This window comes from Falco punctatus (genome assembly GCF_963210335.1).
Source record: "Falco punctatus genome assembly, chromosome: Z".
Lineage (NCBI taxonomy): Eukaryota > Metazoa > Chordata > Aves > Falconiformes > Falconidae > Falco > Falco punctatus.
Genome location: NC_137586.1, coordinates 54,020,233 through 54,037,613, shown reverse-complemented (window position 1 = coordinate 54,037,613; position 17,381 = coordinate 54,020,233). Strand labels below are relative to the sequence as shown.

Here is a 17,381-nt window from a genome sequence, read left to right as displayed (position 1 = left end):
GTCTTTTAGGGAAGGCTGCTGTGATTTCCTAGACTCTCATTCATTGTAAGCCCATTTGCTTCCACAACAACTTCTAAGTTCACAATACATTATTGCATACGTAAGGCCTAGGGATTCCCAAAGCACAATACAATGTTCATCCCACCACTTCTCCTAGGTCATAGCGCATACCCCTATCAGCAAGGAAATCGCTCACTCCAACTCTGAAAGTCACCATCTGTGACATCTGCAGGTACTCTGATTAAAGTTTCTCAAGTAACAATGAGTTTCTGACTGAAAGATACCACATGGTATTATTTTGCACTTAGATGCAGATCCAATTGACTCAAATCCGGGTTTCTTGACACAGGAGCTGTTAAAATGCCCACACTCTTTCACCACATCAGACAGACAAGAGTATGTATGGGTGGGTGTGGCAGGGCAGATGTGGAAAATATTTTTATTTCAATTCAACAGCCAACCTTCTAAAAGAACTGGAATGACACAGTGGGTGACTTCTCTTTAAAATAACCCCGGGATCTAAGTATAATTTCTAAACTAGACGAGTATTCTGTTAATTAACAGCTTCCTTTATTTGCTTTCTTATCCAACCTCTAAAATAATTAATATATGAACCCTTATTCAACCTTCAGCTTTTACTAAAGATTAATCTCCTATTAAACAATACTATCTTCTGACTCTCCCCTCTCCACTACAGCTCAACTATGTGCTAGTATCACTGGAAATGCACTTGTTTTGTTGGAAATACTAGGGGAGACGAGCACAATTTAGTTAAGAAATACTCCTTTTGTTCCTCTTGAATCTAAGATCTTGAAGTTTTAAGGGAAAATCTCACAACTTCAAACAGAAGTGCAGTATGTTGTCTACAAACTTGATGAAGGATCTGACAGAAGTCACAAGTAACTTATTCAGCCAAAACTCAAAACCACCTTCCTTTTCAAGGTTTGCAGAAATGCATACGCAAGTCTAATACTTTAAACAACTCCTAGCGGCATCAAAAAACAGTACAGCATATTTGTAAGATTGCCTCCCTTTTTTGCAGACACCACCGCAAGACACTTCCACAGCCAGCTCTTGGGAGTCAGCTTTCCAAAAGCAGAACAATTCCTTTTGGGCCAGCTATAAACTGTACTCTTGGGTACTGAATAACTGGTTTTACTTTCTTTAGTTAGAAATGTGGATTGAAGCAAGATTTATGTATTGCACATTCTGTGACCACTGCTGATATCTACTGTGAATATATTCTGTATGATTAATTAGCTTGTTAACTCTGGGATATTACTTGATCAGTTACTGCTTTACTAGGGCATGTGCTTAACTCCAAACATTTCAGCTTGATCAAGCTCAGTTTCATTGAGCTCTATGTTCCTATCAGAACTAAGGCAAACAGAAATGGTAAAAAGTAAACACAAGCAAATACACCGAACAAGTTACCTTGTAAGAAGAAACTGGGAATTCTGGATAGTCTGCTGACTGTTTTCTGTGTTAGATGTGTTGGGTGATGTTGTAGATTGTGTCATACTGGTGTTGACATTGATCGTGTTGGTGCGTCTAGTTGCATTGCGTGCAGTTTCCAGCTGTTGTCTTGCTGCCTGTGCATGTTGTCTTTCCAACTGCAGTTGCATCTGCAGCTGCTGTAACTGAGAAGCAGAAGGGCCAGAGGAGTTGAGCTGTCCTCCTGCAGAACGCCTCACGCCTGATAGCTGAGATAAAAGCTCTGCCAGAGAAGAGAGAGTTTCTACAATGAAAGATCTCAAATGCATTACGCAATAAAATCAATACACCCTGAATTCCAGTGCATCAGTTGCTTTTTTCAAGCAAAACAATCGAAGAAGAAACAATGCCGAAGAGCCCATGAAGCTCTTGAAAAAAGTCCTAGCATTCAACGTCTCAAAGGATAAGGACAATTAAAGACTAATTTATGCAGAGTTATTCCAAGTAAGAAGTCAAAGTTTAATGCCTGCAAAGTAACAGAAGACCAAATGTACAGGAAAAGCCTGGCAAATGACGTCCTCTGCAGCAATTCTCTGAAACTTCAAGTCAAAACAGCAACTGACTAAGAAACAACTGCATTTTGGCTTTGGATGGTGATTTCATTTTCCTCTCAACAAATGTTCCCTCAAAACACAGGCTTTAACTTCCCAAAATCCCAGAGAGAAGCTGTGCTGCAGCAAAAAGAGAAACATCATACTATTGCTTCAAACATTTGATAACAAACATTTAATTAAGAAAACATATTAAAGTATTGCCTCACATCAAAACCGAAGTGGTCAATAATTTTTGCTGTATTAATTCTTATTTCTGCCAGAAGTACAGGAAGGCTTAGCAATTAAAAAATCTTTGTCCCTAAGTTTTCCAAAGCAGGTGGATGGAATGCTTGCAGCAAGTTTCATCCACAAAGAATTTTTTGAAATAAGTATTAGCAGCAACTTACTGCTCAGTGCATTACTGCTGAATCTCTTGTACACCCTGCATAGATGGTAGTTATAGCACCTGCTCGCTGTAGTTGATGCAAGGGCAGAGGAAGTAGGGGATGATACTGCTCTTGCCCCTCATCTCTAAATTACAAAGTCATGACAATTTTCCTTCCATTGCATTAACAACATACAATCCTTCTAAATAAGGCTTTCTTTAAGGGAAGACGGCAAAACGCAGCTGTCTTCCATGTCAGGAACTCAGGATGGTCAAGCCATTTTTACCACCACTGATAGCAATGTTAAATAACATAATTCAATTGTACTTAATAGACTACAGGGAGAAAAAAAAAAAGTAAAAAAGCAACATGTTACCAATGTCATTTACTTTAGACAGAAAAATTCTAGTGGTCTTTCCTATCTATTACTCCAGTAAAAGGGAAGACATATCAAACTTACAGACAAGATTTAAATGTATTTAATCTCACTGCAAGTTAAAGCATAACTTAAAGCTTTGATTACAGCAAAGCAGTGTTTTGGAAGCAGATGTGAGCTCCAGACAGAGTCCTGGTGTAAGAAGCATACCCAGCTCAATGTGCAACTGAACTATAAATGCAAAACCACAGCTTCTAAATAAAAAATTAAAATTCAGAAGAACACCATTTAATCCCACACTTAATGCTGCTAAGTGGGAAGGCCTTGTGGGGCTGAAAGCAAATGTAAGCTGGAGACTTTACAAACACCCTCCCTCCTTGAACAAACTCTAGTCCTTTTTAGATCCTCCTGTGACCCCACTTAACTTACTTTCTTCTCTTGATGGAATACTTATTCCCAGCAAATGGAATGAGTTAGATCAGGTCCTGGGCCAGCAGAGCACCAGAGCCAGCAGAAGGTGGGCAAGGGGACCATGATTAAGAAAGGCAGTAGAACCACAGCTCTCCTTTCAGGGGCAATGCCTCACTGAACTGGCTGGCTGGTTACCTCCCTCTGAAGAAGTCACAACATGATAGCAGGAAGCTCCAGTTTAAGCATTATGCCTTCTTGGCACCTAAAGCAAAGGTGGATTATGGCAGAAATTCTGAGGTTTCCCTGACACAGTGGCACATTCGAAGGCTACTGCATAAAAACATTTAGATTTCCCCTTAGGTAAAGTTTTATTTGTTTTCAGAACTGTCTTCATTCTCTGTTTTTGGTCTCCTGTAAAAAGAAGGTTTTTTCACATCAAAGCTAAATGTATGCCAAACAAGTTATTCCTGGGAATCCTAAAGACACATCTTCATTATTTTCTGGTGTTGAAAATGAGACACGCTTCTCCTCCCCACAGTGTTTCTAAACTTGACCAAAATACACTGCACATATTGCAACAGTACATTTATATAAGAATTTACAAGTACACAAATAAAATATATCCATGACATTACCAAGTCAGGCTTTCAAACAGCAGCCTGAATGCAAAAGAACATATTTTATATGTCCATTAGTACTCAAACTGAGCTAATTTCATGTTCATTGAGACAGATACTCCTCCATAAACACTTTAATCCACAGGCAAATTAACATGGTATATACTAAAGTAGGTGATGGAAGTTGGACACACTCACGTGCAAAAATACACAATACCCATGCATAGATCAGATTTGGGTATAAGTTTTACACCATCTAGAATTACAAGCAAAAGCTACAGGCAGCAGTTTCAGCTTCAGCATCTCTATGCACAGGCCCTGTGCGAATCCAGCCAAGCACACTGTTCACCTGCAAGCAGCCATCACAGATGCACATACTTGCACAGTATCTATACACGCACCTTAATAACAACAGAAAGCAGGGCAACTATTATCTTCAATTTTACTTCCTCCACGTAAGAAGGACACTAGGGTAAAATTTGTGTTTATAGCTCTTACCAGCTATAGGATCCATGGCTTCTCTATTGCTTGGAGAATACGAACTCTGAGAAGATGAAAGCCCACCAGGGGAACTGGTAGTAAAGTGCATGTTTGATCTACGTGCACGGGGGCCTCCCAAACCCCGACCTGGGTGGAACATCCTACGTACGTGCCGAACACCGCTGGATTCATCGTAACAAGAAGTTAAGAAAACAGAACTGATTGGCATTGAGTATTAAATGACAAGGACATTTGATGGGTAAAACACTCAGATGCACATTGTTCTTCATTCATAAAACAGAGATTAAATGTGATAAAGCAAAGCTAAGGTACACTGTAACTATGGTGCAAATCAGATTTACTGATCTGAACTGAAGATACCAAGTGCTATGTGCACCAAGCTACCTGTATTTCTTCAGATGTTTATAACATCTAAGATCAGGATTAATGTCTTAAGTTTTTTTTAGATCAAAGTTTCTACTTGGTAATCTGAAAACTCCGACAAAAGCATGTTCAGCCAAGCTTACTACAGATATGAGTTTACTCTCCCTCCCCAATTCTTATGGTAAGTACTGAAAATAATAAAAAAGTTTATTTCCACTCCTATCAAAAGTACATAATTACTGTATTCCTTCTGACTTTTTTACTTCATGCTTTTATCCAAGAAATTTTGTCACTTGTCCTTAAGAAATTGTACTGTTTCCAGAGTATTCAGTACTTAGTCACACTCCTTTGTTTCACCTTTCCTCTTTTAGCCAAAGAAATGCCACTAATTCCAATTATAACAATGCCTTTCATTTCCCCATTTTCCCCAACTTCTCCGTATCAGATGCTTCTATTTCAAGTCATGCCTTTTATGTATTCTAATTTAAACTAAGAGACAAACAACAAATTATTTAAAGATTACTTTTGTCAGAAAGTTGTTAACATTCATTCCTCCAAGACAGTCCAGATAAGGCTTCCTTTTGTTTTAAAAATCACTAGTATAATTCACTAGTGCAAAACGGAACAGCATAGGCTTGAATATTTTCTTTTACTGTTACTAGTCTTTTTACCTTAGATCCTCCTATCTCCTACTTTCTTTATTTTTATAATTGTATGCTTACCACTCATACGGTATCCATTGCTGTGCAAGAGTGAAGTTCAATGTACTTTTCATAAAACACAGTTACAATGTACTTCAGGATGTCATGGAGGTAAAGAACTTAAGACTGAAAGAAATGAATGGACTCCTCATGGCAAGAAAAACTTCTGACTATTACAAAAAGATGTTACACAACATTTGCCTCTTTCAAACCTATTAGTTATGCTACACTGTAAAACACTTAAAATCTAGGGTGTAAGAGGAAAACCTCCCCTGCACAGAACACACTTCACCTAACACTGCGTGCAGCTGTACCTCTGAGCGTGCTAAAACTGGATGCTGCTGGAGACAGGATAGGAAAGGCCAGTATATCTGGGGATTTTTCAAGCACCGTACTGTGGGGTAACTTTCCTAACCACAGTTTTTAATGTGTTTTGAGATAAACATCCTTCCTCAAAGACTAGCTAAGTATGCACCCAAGTCTTACCATCTACTTTGGAGTAAGAAAAACCTTTGTGAACCTTACCTTGGGACAAATAGATAAAATGAATAGCCACGCAGGAACTATTCATACAACTGATGTGAAAAGCTCTATTTAATGAATTTTCAAATATTTTTCTGCTAAAGCAAGAAACTGGGCTTTAAAGAGTTGTCCCCTGACTGCAGGAATAAAGGACACACCTTGCAATGGGTGCAGAAGTTTTATAATGAGAAACACATGTAGCCTTCTGGGACCACTTAAGAAAAAAAAAAAAAAACAACAACCAAACAAAAACAACAAAACAAAACCCCAAACCAAAATAAACCACACTTGTATAATCAGTACTTGGAAGATGAGGCCACTCCTTGAAACTCTAGAAGACTCAACAATAAAACCTCACAATAAACTGCAACAGTAATCTTCACTCCAGAAAAAGTGCAAGCGGGGAGCCTTCTCTCCATCTCCTTTTTGTCCATGCAGGTTGTTAGCATGGAGAGTTGTTTTGTACAGCTTTATCTCCATATGAACGTGTTTAGAACAGCCGTATAGCAGTATCAGAGAGCAAATTTCTAACAGCTCCCTGACTTGTGACAGTTATTCTTTTCCATGCTGCCAGACCCTGGATGAAAAGGGGCACCTCCTCTTCCTTTTTTCCTGTTTTAGACCTAACTGTTGCTAGACATAATGTAGAGTACAATGTGTCACTTCAGAATACGCTTCTCACCAGTTCTGGAGACTTGAGAACGCTGATCACTGAAGCAATAGTGTACAAGCAGAAAATTCTACATGCATTGTCTTTATACTAAATCATGGACAACGTACTATCAAAATATATCCAAGGAAGATCCATTTTGGGATGAGTGATGTTGAAACCTTCCTCTGTATTTGAAAAGATTGATTCTTCTAGCTCAAATTAAATACCCAAATGCAAAGTAATTTCGTGGCATCTCTGATATTGGAAGGGAAGAAAAATCTGCAGAAGCATGAACTCTAATCAAACGTTTTGTTCATTTCAGTAGGAAACTAATTTCAGTGTGTAAGTGCTAAAATGTAAACCTCCTGGCCTACAGAGCAGTTAAGCCAATGCTGGAGGACCACAGTTTGATCTTTGGTACATTGCTATGTAGTTATTAGTGATGTAAACTTTCATAGAAAAAGCATATGAGGCAGGTGCTATGAAAACCCTCACAACTGGTAGAAAGAGCAGAACTAAACTGATACAAGAAAAATTGCTCAGCTACTCACTTCACCAGTCATCAAGCAACATCTCAGAGCAGTCCAAAGACCAGGAAAGATCCAATGGTCTGGAAGATGCTCTCCCCTCACCAATCTCATCCCACCTCCACCTGAAAGGGAGGATGGCACGACTGCACTGGGGGACACCTGACCATGGATGCCTCAGACCAAGCTCACATGGCCAGAGCTACCACATTCAGCACCTTGTTCCACTCCACAGGGAAAGGCAAAGTAGAGATAACAGCTTTTATCTAACTTTGTAGTGTTGTTTGCTTTATTAGTTACTACTTCACAGAGCCAACACCCAAACTCCTTTGTCCTGATCAAATTATTGTGTAGTAATTAACACACGTATTTAGCCTGTCCTGACCTTAAACTATGGTAATGCTAACAAACTTAAACGCAATCACACATCAACTGAAATGGAGCCATCTCCTTAAATTCTGCCTGCCTTCTGTTAGCATAAAAAACTCCAGTTGCTAGGGCTTGGATTATTTTTTTTCCCTTTTAAAAAAATCTTTAAACAAAAAAAGCCACTATCAAAGTAATAATGTAGTCCTTTTGTCTGTTTAAATGAGACACAAAAGAATATTCAGAGAGATCGGTTACTGTAGGGAGGCTACATAGCCTGCATGTCATTAAATAAAAGCCCAAACCAAAATATGTTTCATCAGTTAATCTTTGGGAAGGATAAAAAAAAATGTAAAAAAAGAAAAATATTCCTAGAACAAGGATAAAAAAAACCCAATAGTTCCAGCTCTTTGGCCATCAAGCTGATTGTTATACAGATTTATCTACAGAAATCTGCATAACCTGCTGCCAAGGTAACTGAAAGACAACACCCCACTTCCCAGGAAATCTGCAAGTTTTCTGAGTTATATTACAAAATATCAGTAACATCAACAAACCTGTATTATTAAAACAAGGTGTTTAAAGTAGTTAAGCAAGTTTAAAATAACTTGTCAAAACCAGCTAAGCTCAAGTAATCCTCAGACCATCACGTTCATGTCACAAGTACTTACAGCACACTACTGAATCTGGATACACAAAGCAGCATTAAGACTAATGATCACGCAGAATAAACCACACTGCAAGCAGAAAAACCTCTCAGTGTCAAAATTCTTAAATGTGTTTGCTGTTAGAGAAAAAAGCACTTGGTAGTCAGGTATACCTACTGTCTATTCACAATCTGGCATTTATCTTTTTTAAACCATCTAATGATATTTTTTTTTTTTTTTGACATACAGACCTTTAGCAAGTTAAGTTCCAGGAAAATCAGAGGTATGACCCTTTGACTACAAAAATCAAAACAAGCAGTCACGGCTACTAAATGAAACAGTCTAGCCCCTTTGCCTCAGTGTGGAAAGGATATTAAATCTCTAGGAGCTCTGTGTTCCAGTGTAAGATGAGCTGCAAAGTCATCTGTGACATGATTCGGATCCCCTCCAGGTAACGCAGCACATATTGGACAAATCTGAAATGACAAAGCAAGAAAAAAACCCAACTTTATATATTTTACACAAAAAGAACTCATAGCATTGAGTCAATCATTAGACATTGATTCTTACGCTTTAAAAATCACATTCTAGGTATTCACAAATACCTAGATAGCAACATATTCAAAAAACCCAGAAAAGGTATTCAAGTGCAGACATTAATTTAGACATCTACTACTTTATGATTTTCAGAACACTGTGGAAACCAGAGCTAGAATTTTCAAATTCAGTTTGCAATGTCTTTGTATGCCAACTCTGCCACAGACAGTAGAAGTAGAGTCTGATTATACAGCATTACTATTAGCCTGCTTGAACCTAATCCCAGCAGAGGAATCAGAATGAAATCACACGGTAAGTATTTGCTGAACTATCAAACTTCAACCACCCACTGAATGATGTACCACTTATCTATAGGATGATGTACTTATGTTTATCTAAAAGTTGGGAAACGTCCAAGGACCCTTACTGGTAACATGACAGATGTACTAATTGCTAAGTCCCTGGGTTTGTCATCTTTGAAAAGGCTATCTGGGCCTAAGTTCCTGTTTATACAACGTGGCAAAGACAAGGACTTAAATCATGGTCACTAGTTTAGCGAGATATGTAAATGAGTTCCTGGAATTGTAATGAATATGTAAACAATTTCCTGGAAAGTTAATGAATAGGTATGAGTAGCTTGTATAAAGAGGGGGCTGAAAGGTTCCCTCGGTGGAGCGATCCCCCCTGCACCCAGCGCTGCCGAATAAAGATAACCTCCGCTCGCTCGAATATTGGTGACTGATTCTTCAAATCACCATCCAGGCAGTTAGGTGTAACTACAGGTTTGGCAGAGAAGGGCTGATCTCTATATCCCTACACAACAGTATTTTGGGAGAAGACCCTGTCATCTGCCTTTGGGTTTTTGTTTTTTTGTTTAAACCAAAACACATGTTAACTAGGTAGACAACCAGTGCCATTACCATTACCAAAATTATGACTTGTTTCTTGAATGACTCCATGAACAGCTTGAGAAGCACCTTCCATTTTTCTTCACAGTAGCTTTGCAGACTGATTTTAGAATTTTACAGATGGCAGACAAAAAAAAACCCAAAACAATCCATTCCACAAAATTCTCCCCCCAAATGCTACGTGCTCAAATTAACAGCACTTTTACAGTTAAATGCAGCTGTTGTCTATGAATCTATCTCTCTGTTCCTCACAGTCAAATAGTCTTGACTTTATGGAGCAACTTGGGCTGCAACATAAAGCTCAGGTTCCCAGTGTTCCTCATGCATATACTCAAAGTTGTTGACAGTAGATCTCAAGAGACCACGGGTGTTAAGAACATATATGTAATAAGGACCCACATCTGTCTTACTCTTTTGGAGCAGAGGACAATGTCTTGAAATAAGTTTACTGTAAAACCTCAGCTGCTTTTGACAGCAGCTACTGTATCTTTAGTGCCACTTCAATTTTAGCAGTCAGGTCTAAGCAGAAAAGCAGGTATTTTAAAAGTTTTTTGCTACAGCCTCCTTCCCCTTTACCTTCAATGTTCAGCATTTTTCTTCACAGAGTTCCTCCTCCTCTTCCCAGATTTTTCACCACTACAGAAGCCATAAGAGCAGACATGCCAGAGAGCAAAGGCAACTTCTATAATAATACCCAACTATGCCAGTATATCATACAGCTACCCAGTAGGGACACAGGAATGGATGTATGTTTGACGGATAGTTCTGAAGTCCATAAACTTATAAATAAGCTGCTTAATCTTCAGGAATGTGTTTCATACCAACAGGAGACAACACCTTCAAAGCAACCTTTTTTCATTAAGCTACTCTGAGGAAGTGGAACCGCAACGTAAGAACAACACGCTTCTGGAAGTGGCCACAGAAAAGTTCTTTTACTAACAGGACAAAGGTGCTATGAACTGTGCATATTTGCCTGAAAAAGAGATACAGTTCTCAGAACAAACATCAGCTAAGAAAAAAGTTATAAGGAACAATGAGAAGGAGAAGGGAATTAAGTATCCTAACCCAAATTTTAAACATGAGCTGAACTTCCAAGAATTCTCTTAAACATGAACTAAATTTCCAAGAACTCTCTGGGAAAAGTTACTGAAGCACTGTTGCACATGAACAAAAATTTGATTACACATAACCTCTAGCAAAATCACAACAAAGACTGCAGCATCACTGGTTAAGTGTGACACTGCTAAAAATCACTGTTCATAGAACACACATGAGTAAATGATGCAGATGAAAGGAAAACACTGTCAGAAGTTTCTCTTGAAGCTACCATCATTTGTGTTAAAAAACCACGTTACCCTGAATAATGTCTGAGACACAATTGCGATGTCTTAAGTCAATCATTCACACAGAATACCCAACCAGATTCTGGAAGTGTGACTATATTACCACAGTAATATAACCAGACTTTTTCTTGCGGTAACGAAATAGACAATCTGAGACACTCTTCTCAATTTTACCAGCAACATATCAAGAACCTAGCCCTTACAGCCTAGTTACTGCCTTGCTAGACGTGAGAAAGTGGCTGCAGGGCAATGTAATACTACTGAATTTGCGTCTCTGCTCTGAAATGACATTCAAAGATGACATTTGATGAAGTTTCCTAAAATGTTTGTATTTACAATGCTAGCAGATTTCTAGTTGAATGCTGCATTTTACTTGGAACCGTTGACTGACTTGAAATCCAATGCCAACAATAACAATCATCATGCTGACAGCCTGATTATTCTGTGCTTGCCTTGTAAATCTTACCATTACCCTTGGACATTTACTTGTGAAGAAATACTGGTAATTACTGTGGCTTTAGTATTCACCAAAACTGTACGATTTATTCTTTTTAGTGTGTAACCTTAGAGACTTAATCAATCACAAAACTTGAGACTACTCCCACAGACATCAGTATAACTCTCTATTAAATTGCCCAGAACTAAAACCAATCACCTCTGAAGAAATATCATCAAACTCTCCTCATGGAGTTCCTCTCCAGTACCTCAACAGGCTGGTGCCTCTCCAAAGTACCCGTACACTACTGCACATTCAGGATGTGAAAGTCAAAGGCAGCTTTGGCTGCAGTGGCCTTAAGAAGGTGGAGTTCAGCATCCTGAAGGCAGGGAGGAAGATGAAAAACAAGCTCATAACCTTGTCCTTCAGATGAGCAGACTCTGACTGCTTCAAATTCCTCCTTGCAGGAGGCCTGTGGGATAAGGCTCTGGAGGGTGGAGGGGCTCCAAGAAAGCTTGTTAATATTCAAGGATCTTCCCCTCCAAGCTTAAAAGTGTCCCATCCCAATGAATATGAAGTCAGTCAAAAATATCAGGAGGCCTACATGAATGAAAAACAATCTCCTGGCCAAGCTCAAACACAAAATGGTAGCATACAGAGGTAACCCTGGAGGAATACAGAAACATTATCTGAGCACCCTAGGACAAAGTAAGGAAAGCTAAAGCCCAAATGGAATTGAATCTGGTGAGCCATGTCAAAGGCCACAAGAAGGGCTTCTAGAAGCACACAGACAACAAAAAGACAACTAGGGAAAATGTGGACTCATTGCTGAAAAGACAGAGGACCTGGTTACACAGAAGAGACTGAAGGAGTAAATGCCTCTTTTGCCTCAGTCTTTACTAGCAAGACCAGCCTTCAGGAATTTCTTCAGAGACTGGGGGAAAGTCTGGAGCAAGGAAGAGATTGCCCTGGTGGAAGAGGATTAGGTTAGGGAATACTTAACTGAACTGGCCATATTCAAGTCCATGGGCTGTGATGGGATGCGCCCACAAGTGCTGAGGGACTTGGCAGATGCCATTGCAAGGCTGCTCTCAACAATTTTTAATCCATCGTGGTGACTGGGAGAAGTGCCTGAGGACTGCAGTAAAGCAAATGTTACTCCCATCTCAAAGAACGGTAAGAAGGAAGACCTGGAGAACTACAGGGTGGTCAGCTCACCTCAATCCCAGGGAAGGTGATGGGGCAGCTAATCCTGGACACCATTTCCAGGCACATCCAGAGAGAAGAAAATCAGCAAGAGCTGTCAGCATGGCTTCACAGAGAGGAAGTCATGCATGCATGACCAGCTATGATTGCTCTGGTATACAACTGGAGAGCAGTGTATATTGTCTACCTGGACTTCAGTAAGGCCTCTGACACTGTCTCCCATAGGATCCTCATAAACAAGCTATCGATGCACAGGCTGGATAAGCAGCAAGGTGGAGTGAAAACAGGCTTAATAGATGGCTCAGAGGGTGGTGATCAGTGGGAATTTTGCTGATGACAAAACTGGGAAGGGTGGCTGATATGCCAGAGCATCATACTGCCATTCAGAGGCTCCTCAACAAGCTGGAGAAATGGACCAGCAGGAACCTCATGAAGTTCAACTGGGGCAAGTGTAAAGTTCTGCACCTGGGCAGGAACTACATCAGGCACCAGCACACACCAGAGGCCACCCAGCTGGAAAGCAGCTCTGCAGAAAAAGGCCTGGGGGTCCTAGCGAACCATGAGCTAGCAATGTGCCCCTGTGGCAAAGAAAGCTAATGGTGTTCTGGGCTGCTCTAGTAAGAGTGTTGCCAGCAGGTCAAGGGTGATGGTCCTTTGCCTCTATCCAGCACTCGTGAGGCCACACCTGGAGTATTATCCCCACTTCTGGGCTCTGCACACAGGACAAGCATATACTGGAGAGAGTTCAGCAAAGGGTTACAAAGGTGATTACAGGACTGGAGCATTTCTCCTATAAAGAACAGCCAAGAGAGCTGAGACTGTTCAGCCTAGAGAAGGGCAGACTAGGGGGAAATTATGAATATAAGTACCTGAAGGAAGGGTGAAAGAAGGACAGAGCCAGGCTTTTATTCAGTGGTGCCCAGTAACAGGACCAGAGGCAGTGGGCACAAATTGAAACACAGGAGACTCCTCATGAACATTAGGGAACATTTTTTTCACTGTGAGGGTGATGAGCACTGAGACACAGGTTGTCCAGAGAGGCTGTGGAATCTCTACCCCCTCAGAGACATTACAAAGGTGCCTGAATATGGTCCTGGGCAACCAGCTGTAGGCAGCCTTGCTTGAGCAGAGAGTTGGACAAGATGACCTCCAGAGGTCCCTTCCAACCTCAGTCTGTGATTCCTGTCCACAAGTACCTAACACTGCTGTACATACCAGTGCCAAATACCTGAGAAAAATCAGCAGAAACTAAACTTATCTGAACCACTGTGAACAAAAAAAAAAGGCAAAATTCAACAGACCAAAAATACTTTGACTTATTCTTTGAAAAACAGGGAGGGAGCTGTAAAAATAAAAAAAGTGATTCCATCCCTGTAAACTTCCCTTGAAGACCTACAAATAAATACATAAAACAAAACAACTTTGGAAGGACAAAGATGCTACAAAGACTGCAATCTCAGTATCTAAACAGAAATAATTGCTTCAAAACCTAGGAACACATTTAGAATCTAATATTTGCCTCTTCAGTAATGTTGTAGCCTTTCACTACATACAGTGAGACTGCAGTACCCAAACAGTTCTACGTGCAGGCACACTAATCACAAAAGCTAGATTCAAAACTTACCAGAATCATACAATCGTATTCAAGGATTAAAAGTATTGTCCTTTATCACTGCTTGGAACAAAGATGTAACAGAATTGCAGGCTGACTCATAAAAAGGAAAGCCTTTTTTTTTTTTTTCTTCAACACATACAACTCTTTCAGGAATCGGTGGAGTAGCAGGTGTCTAGAATCACAAATTTAGGCTTTATGTACTGAGTTCCAGAAGTCACAGCTGCAAACAAGGATGTGTCAAATCAAAAAACCTGGAACCTTAACATTCTGTGTCAGGAACATATCACTGACATCAAGTGGTGCAAATCAGAACTGCAATACTAAGCCACCAAAGGAAGTCAACCAAAGAGAACTTTCAATGGTTGGAAGTTGCACAGTTAAAGAAAAACACAAGGAGATGATAAAAATTGCACTGTGTCACTAAATTATAATCCCACAGTGCAACTGATTGTGACATACACTGTTTCGCTTTGCATTTTTTTAAGAAGGATCAGAGCACCTTGGAGTCTCAAAAAGGTGGATGTAGAGGAATGAAGCTGGGTTAATTATCATTGATAATACACAACTGTGGGTTGGCTTCAGAGGCGGCAGGTTGGCCAATGCAGATAAGGCACAGCTGTGGCTGCTTAAGTGGTTGAGTGTCAATGAAGAGAGAGCAGGCAAGGAAGAAGTAGAGAGAGAACACATCCTGCCTCTACAGGGTGTGAGGAGAAGGCAGCAGAGGGACTGGCATTAAGAGTATGCTGGTATAAGGTGGTGAAAGACCTTGTTGCAGCTTGATAGTCTGGAGAGTGCTGCAACAGGTGGACAAACCACCCCCGTCACTCGTTCACACAAGATCCTTAATAGGCCTGGAAAGGAAAGGTTCATTTTCTTCCACAGAATCCCTTGGAAGTTAAGAAAACTAGAAGATCAGAACAGAGAACCTATTTATAAGTCATTTCTTCACAACGTATTAGTGATGAGTAATCCACTTCAAGCATTCACATTTTTCTAGGAATCTCCTGGTACAACAGTTAACGAGAAAAAGAACACCTGGATGCTGTTCTGCTAACCTAGTTTCTCCTACCCCCAAAGACAATCAGGATAGCAGGAGCTAACACCTCAGATAAGCGTCAAGAGAAATACTTTAAAGAAGTGCATTTTTAACCCTGTGAAGTGTCCTACTGCTTAGGGATGGGAGAAACCCCTCTGCTTTAACAGTAATAGTTTCAAAGAATGACAACTTCCACTGCATAAGTACACCAGGTCCATTACAAAAGCTCTCCGAAAACCACACCAATCTGCCTGCATGTCTTCCTTTCTTAGAGTTACAAAAGATTGTCACAGCTATAAGCTTCTAGGACAATTACATACTGGTAGTGAAAAGGGAGACATAGCTACACAGAATAACCACGAAAACATTCTAAGTTTTGCCTTACAGGATAATAAACTCCTAAACATGACAGCCTTGACATCAGGACAACCAAACAGCAAGCAAGCTCATTTATATTATAATACCCATGAAACACAGAAGAATTTTCAAGTCACCATCAAATGTAGGTACATCTCACAAAGCATTTAAATGAACTCATGCTTCAATAAAGTAAAAGAACAGGAGGATACCGATTTTCTAGAAGAAAGGTTCTTTTTAACCTATTTTTACCACAGCTGAAAGCCAATTCTGAAGTTTCTTACCACTTCTGTTGATGTCTCTGCATGCTCAGAAGTAACATGGTCTTGAAGAGATGTTTCCGTGTAACCCATTTTCCCACAATAAGGACAAGTGAAAGACTGTGGCTGCTCTACAGAGAAAGCTTCTCCACCATAGTACAAATCTGGAACAAAAAGTGTTTAAGTAGAGGTTACTTCAAAGCAGTATCATTGTTTATTTTGTTCAGGTAAACCTCTTTTTAAGTATACTTCAGTGTAATCACTGCCAAATTAATCATCTGGTATTTAATTGAAATGGCTATTTCAATCTTGTATGTAGGCCATATGCTGATATCCAAGAAAAGTTCAATTACTGATGACAAAACCCAGACAGACTACATTTCATTTCCATTAGCAAACGTAACACAGCTTTCTATTATTCAGTAGAAGCGAAGACTCCTATGGTGATGATGCTGGTACTGCCAAACCTTCACTTTTCTGCCACCTTATCCCATGTACAGGGTCATCTGCAGTATTTTTCAATCATAAGATGACTGTTCAAAAGCTGAACTCTCAACAGTACCTCAAAAATACAGATTTAAATTTAGAAATCCTTAGTGATACCACATGTCAATCTTCATGACATAGCTGAATCAATCCTTAGCAATAAGTGGTTTTAGAAACGTCTCAAATATATAATGTAGAAGATTGATAGTGAAAAGGTATCTAATTAACTGTTACATACTGGTTGCAACTGTTAGGTGTGTTGGATGTAAGCACTTTTGCATTGCTGATGAAAAGCAGGCACTTTTAAGTTGCCAGCACAGAAGTTCCCCAAACTTAACACAAAAATTTATCACACCATGCAAGAAAAGCATGCTTTTCTCTCTCCTCCTCTGCAGGTACTATGTATTCTACATGAAACGTGAATGAACTTCACATCAAGATAAAAAGTGTGACTTTCTTCAGCAAGTAATTTAAAATCTTTTCACTGGCATTTTTTCTAGGACTCACTGATAGGGAACTGAAAAGTATTTTCATAGAATTATGACTATTCTGCTATAAATTAAAATCTGGACTAGTCTGAACAGACACTAGACCTCATATTCTGCACCGCAGGGCAATATCTATCTATCTAATGTGTTAGGAATATGTCCTTCTGACAGTTTTAGTCACAGCTTCCTAAGGTTCAGGACATCCGCTACTGACCTGTCTTCAGGACATGACTAGGAAGAACAGAACATTTTTGTTTCTGCAGCTTTATAAAAGATGAAACTTTAGCTAAAAATGTACATATCTATAATCCACTATATTAACAGAGAGTATTTTACATGTAACTAGATATTGAGGGTTAAGACTCCCCAAGAGTATACCGGAAATGAACTTCTTATGAACACGCTAGTACACAGAGTTAAAGACACAGAAGAACCTGACTGAATGCACGGCAGAATAAAGTTTACGTTCAGTAAGTCCCCGTTCCCCTTTATTTAGAAACTGCTTCCAGAGAATTGAAATGCCGGAGGATGAAAGATACCCCTTTAAAAACCATGCTAAGGAATGCCCAAGTAGACAGACAGCCTTACCAAAGAAGAAACACTACCTGACACA

The 17,381-nt window shown here is 39.7% G+C and overlaps 1 protein-coding gene across 3 annotated transcripts in view; it reads right to left on the bottom strand.

The window, feature by feature from the left end:
- Positions 1-17,381, bottom strand: part of KCMF1 (potassium channel modulatory factor 1) — a 56,216-nt gene that overhangs the window by 2,135 nt on the left and 36,700 nt on the right. For all 3 annotated transcript variants that reach the window (XM_080372059.1, XM_080372061.1, XM_080372060.1), the window contains exons 3-6: positions 15,819-15,958; positions 8,471-8,572; positions 4,316-4,490; positions 1,435-1,717 (exon numbers count right to left, since the gene is read on the bottom strand). In XM_080372059.1, the coding sequence (XP_080228185.1) occupies positions 1,435-1,717; positions 4,316-4,490; positions 8,471-8,572; positions 15,819-15,958 (700 nt within the window). The remainder of the gene's footprint in view (positions 1-1,434; positions 1,718-4,315; positions 4,491-8,470; positions 8,573-15,818; positions 15,959-17,381) is intronic.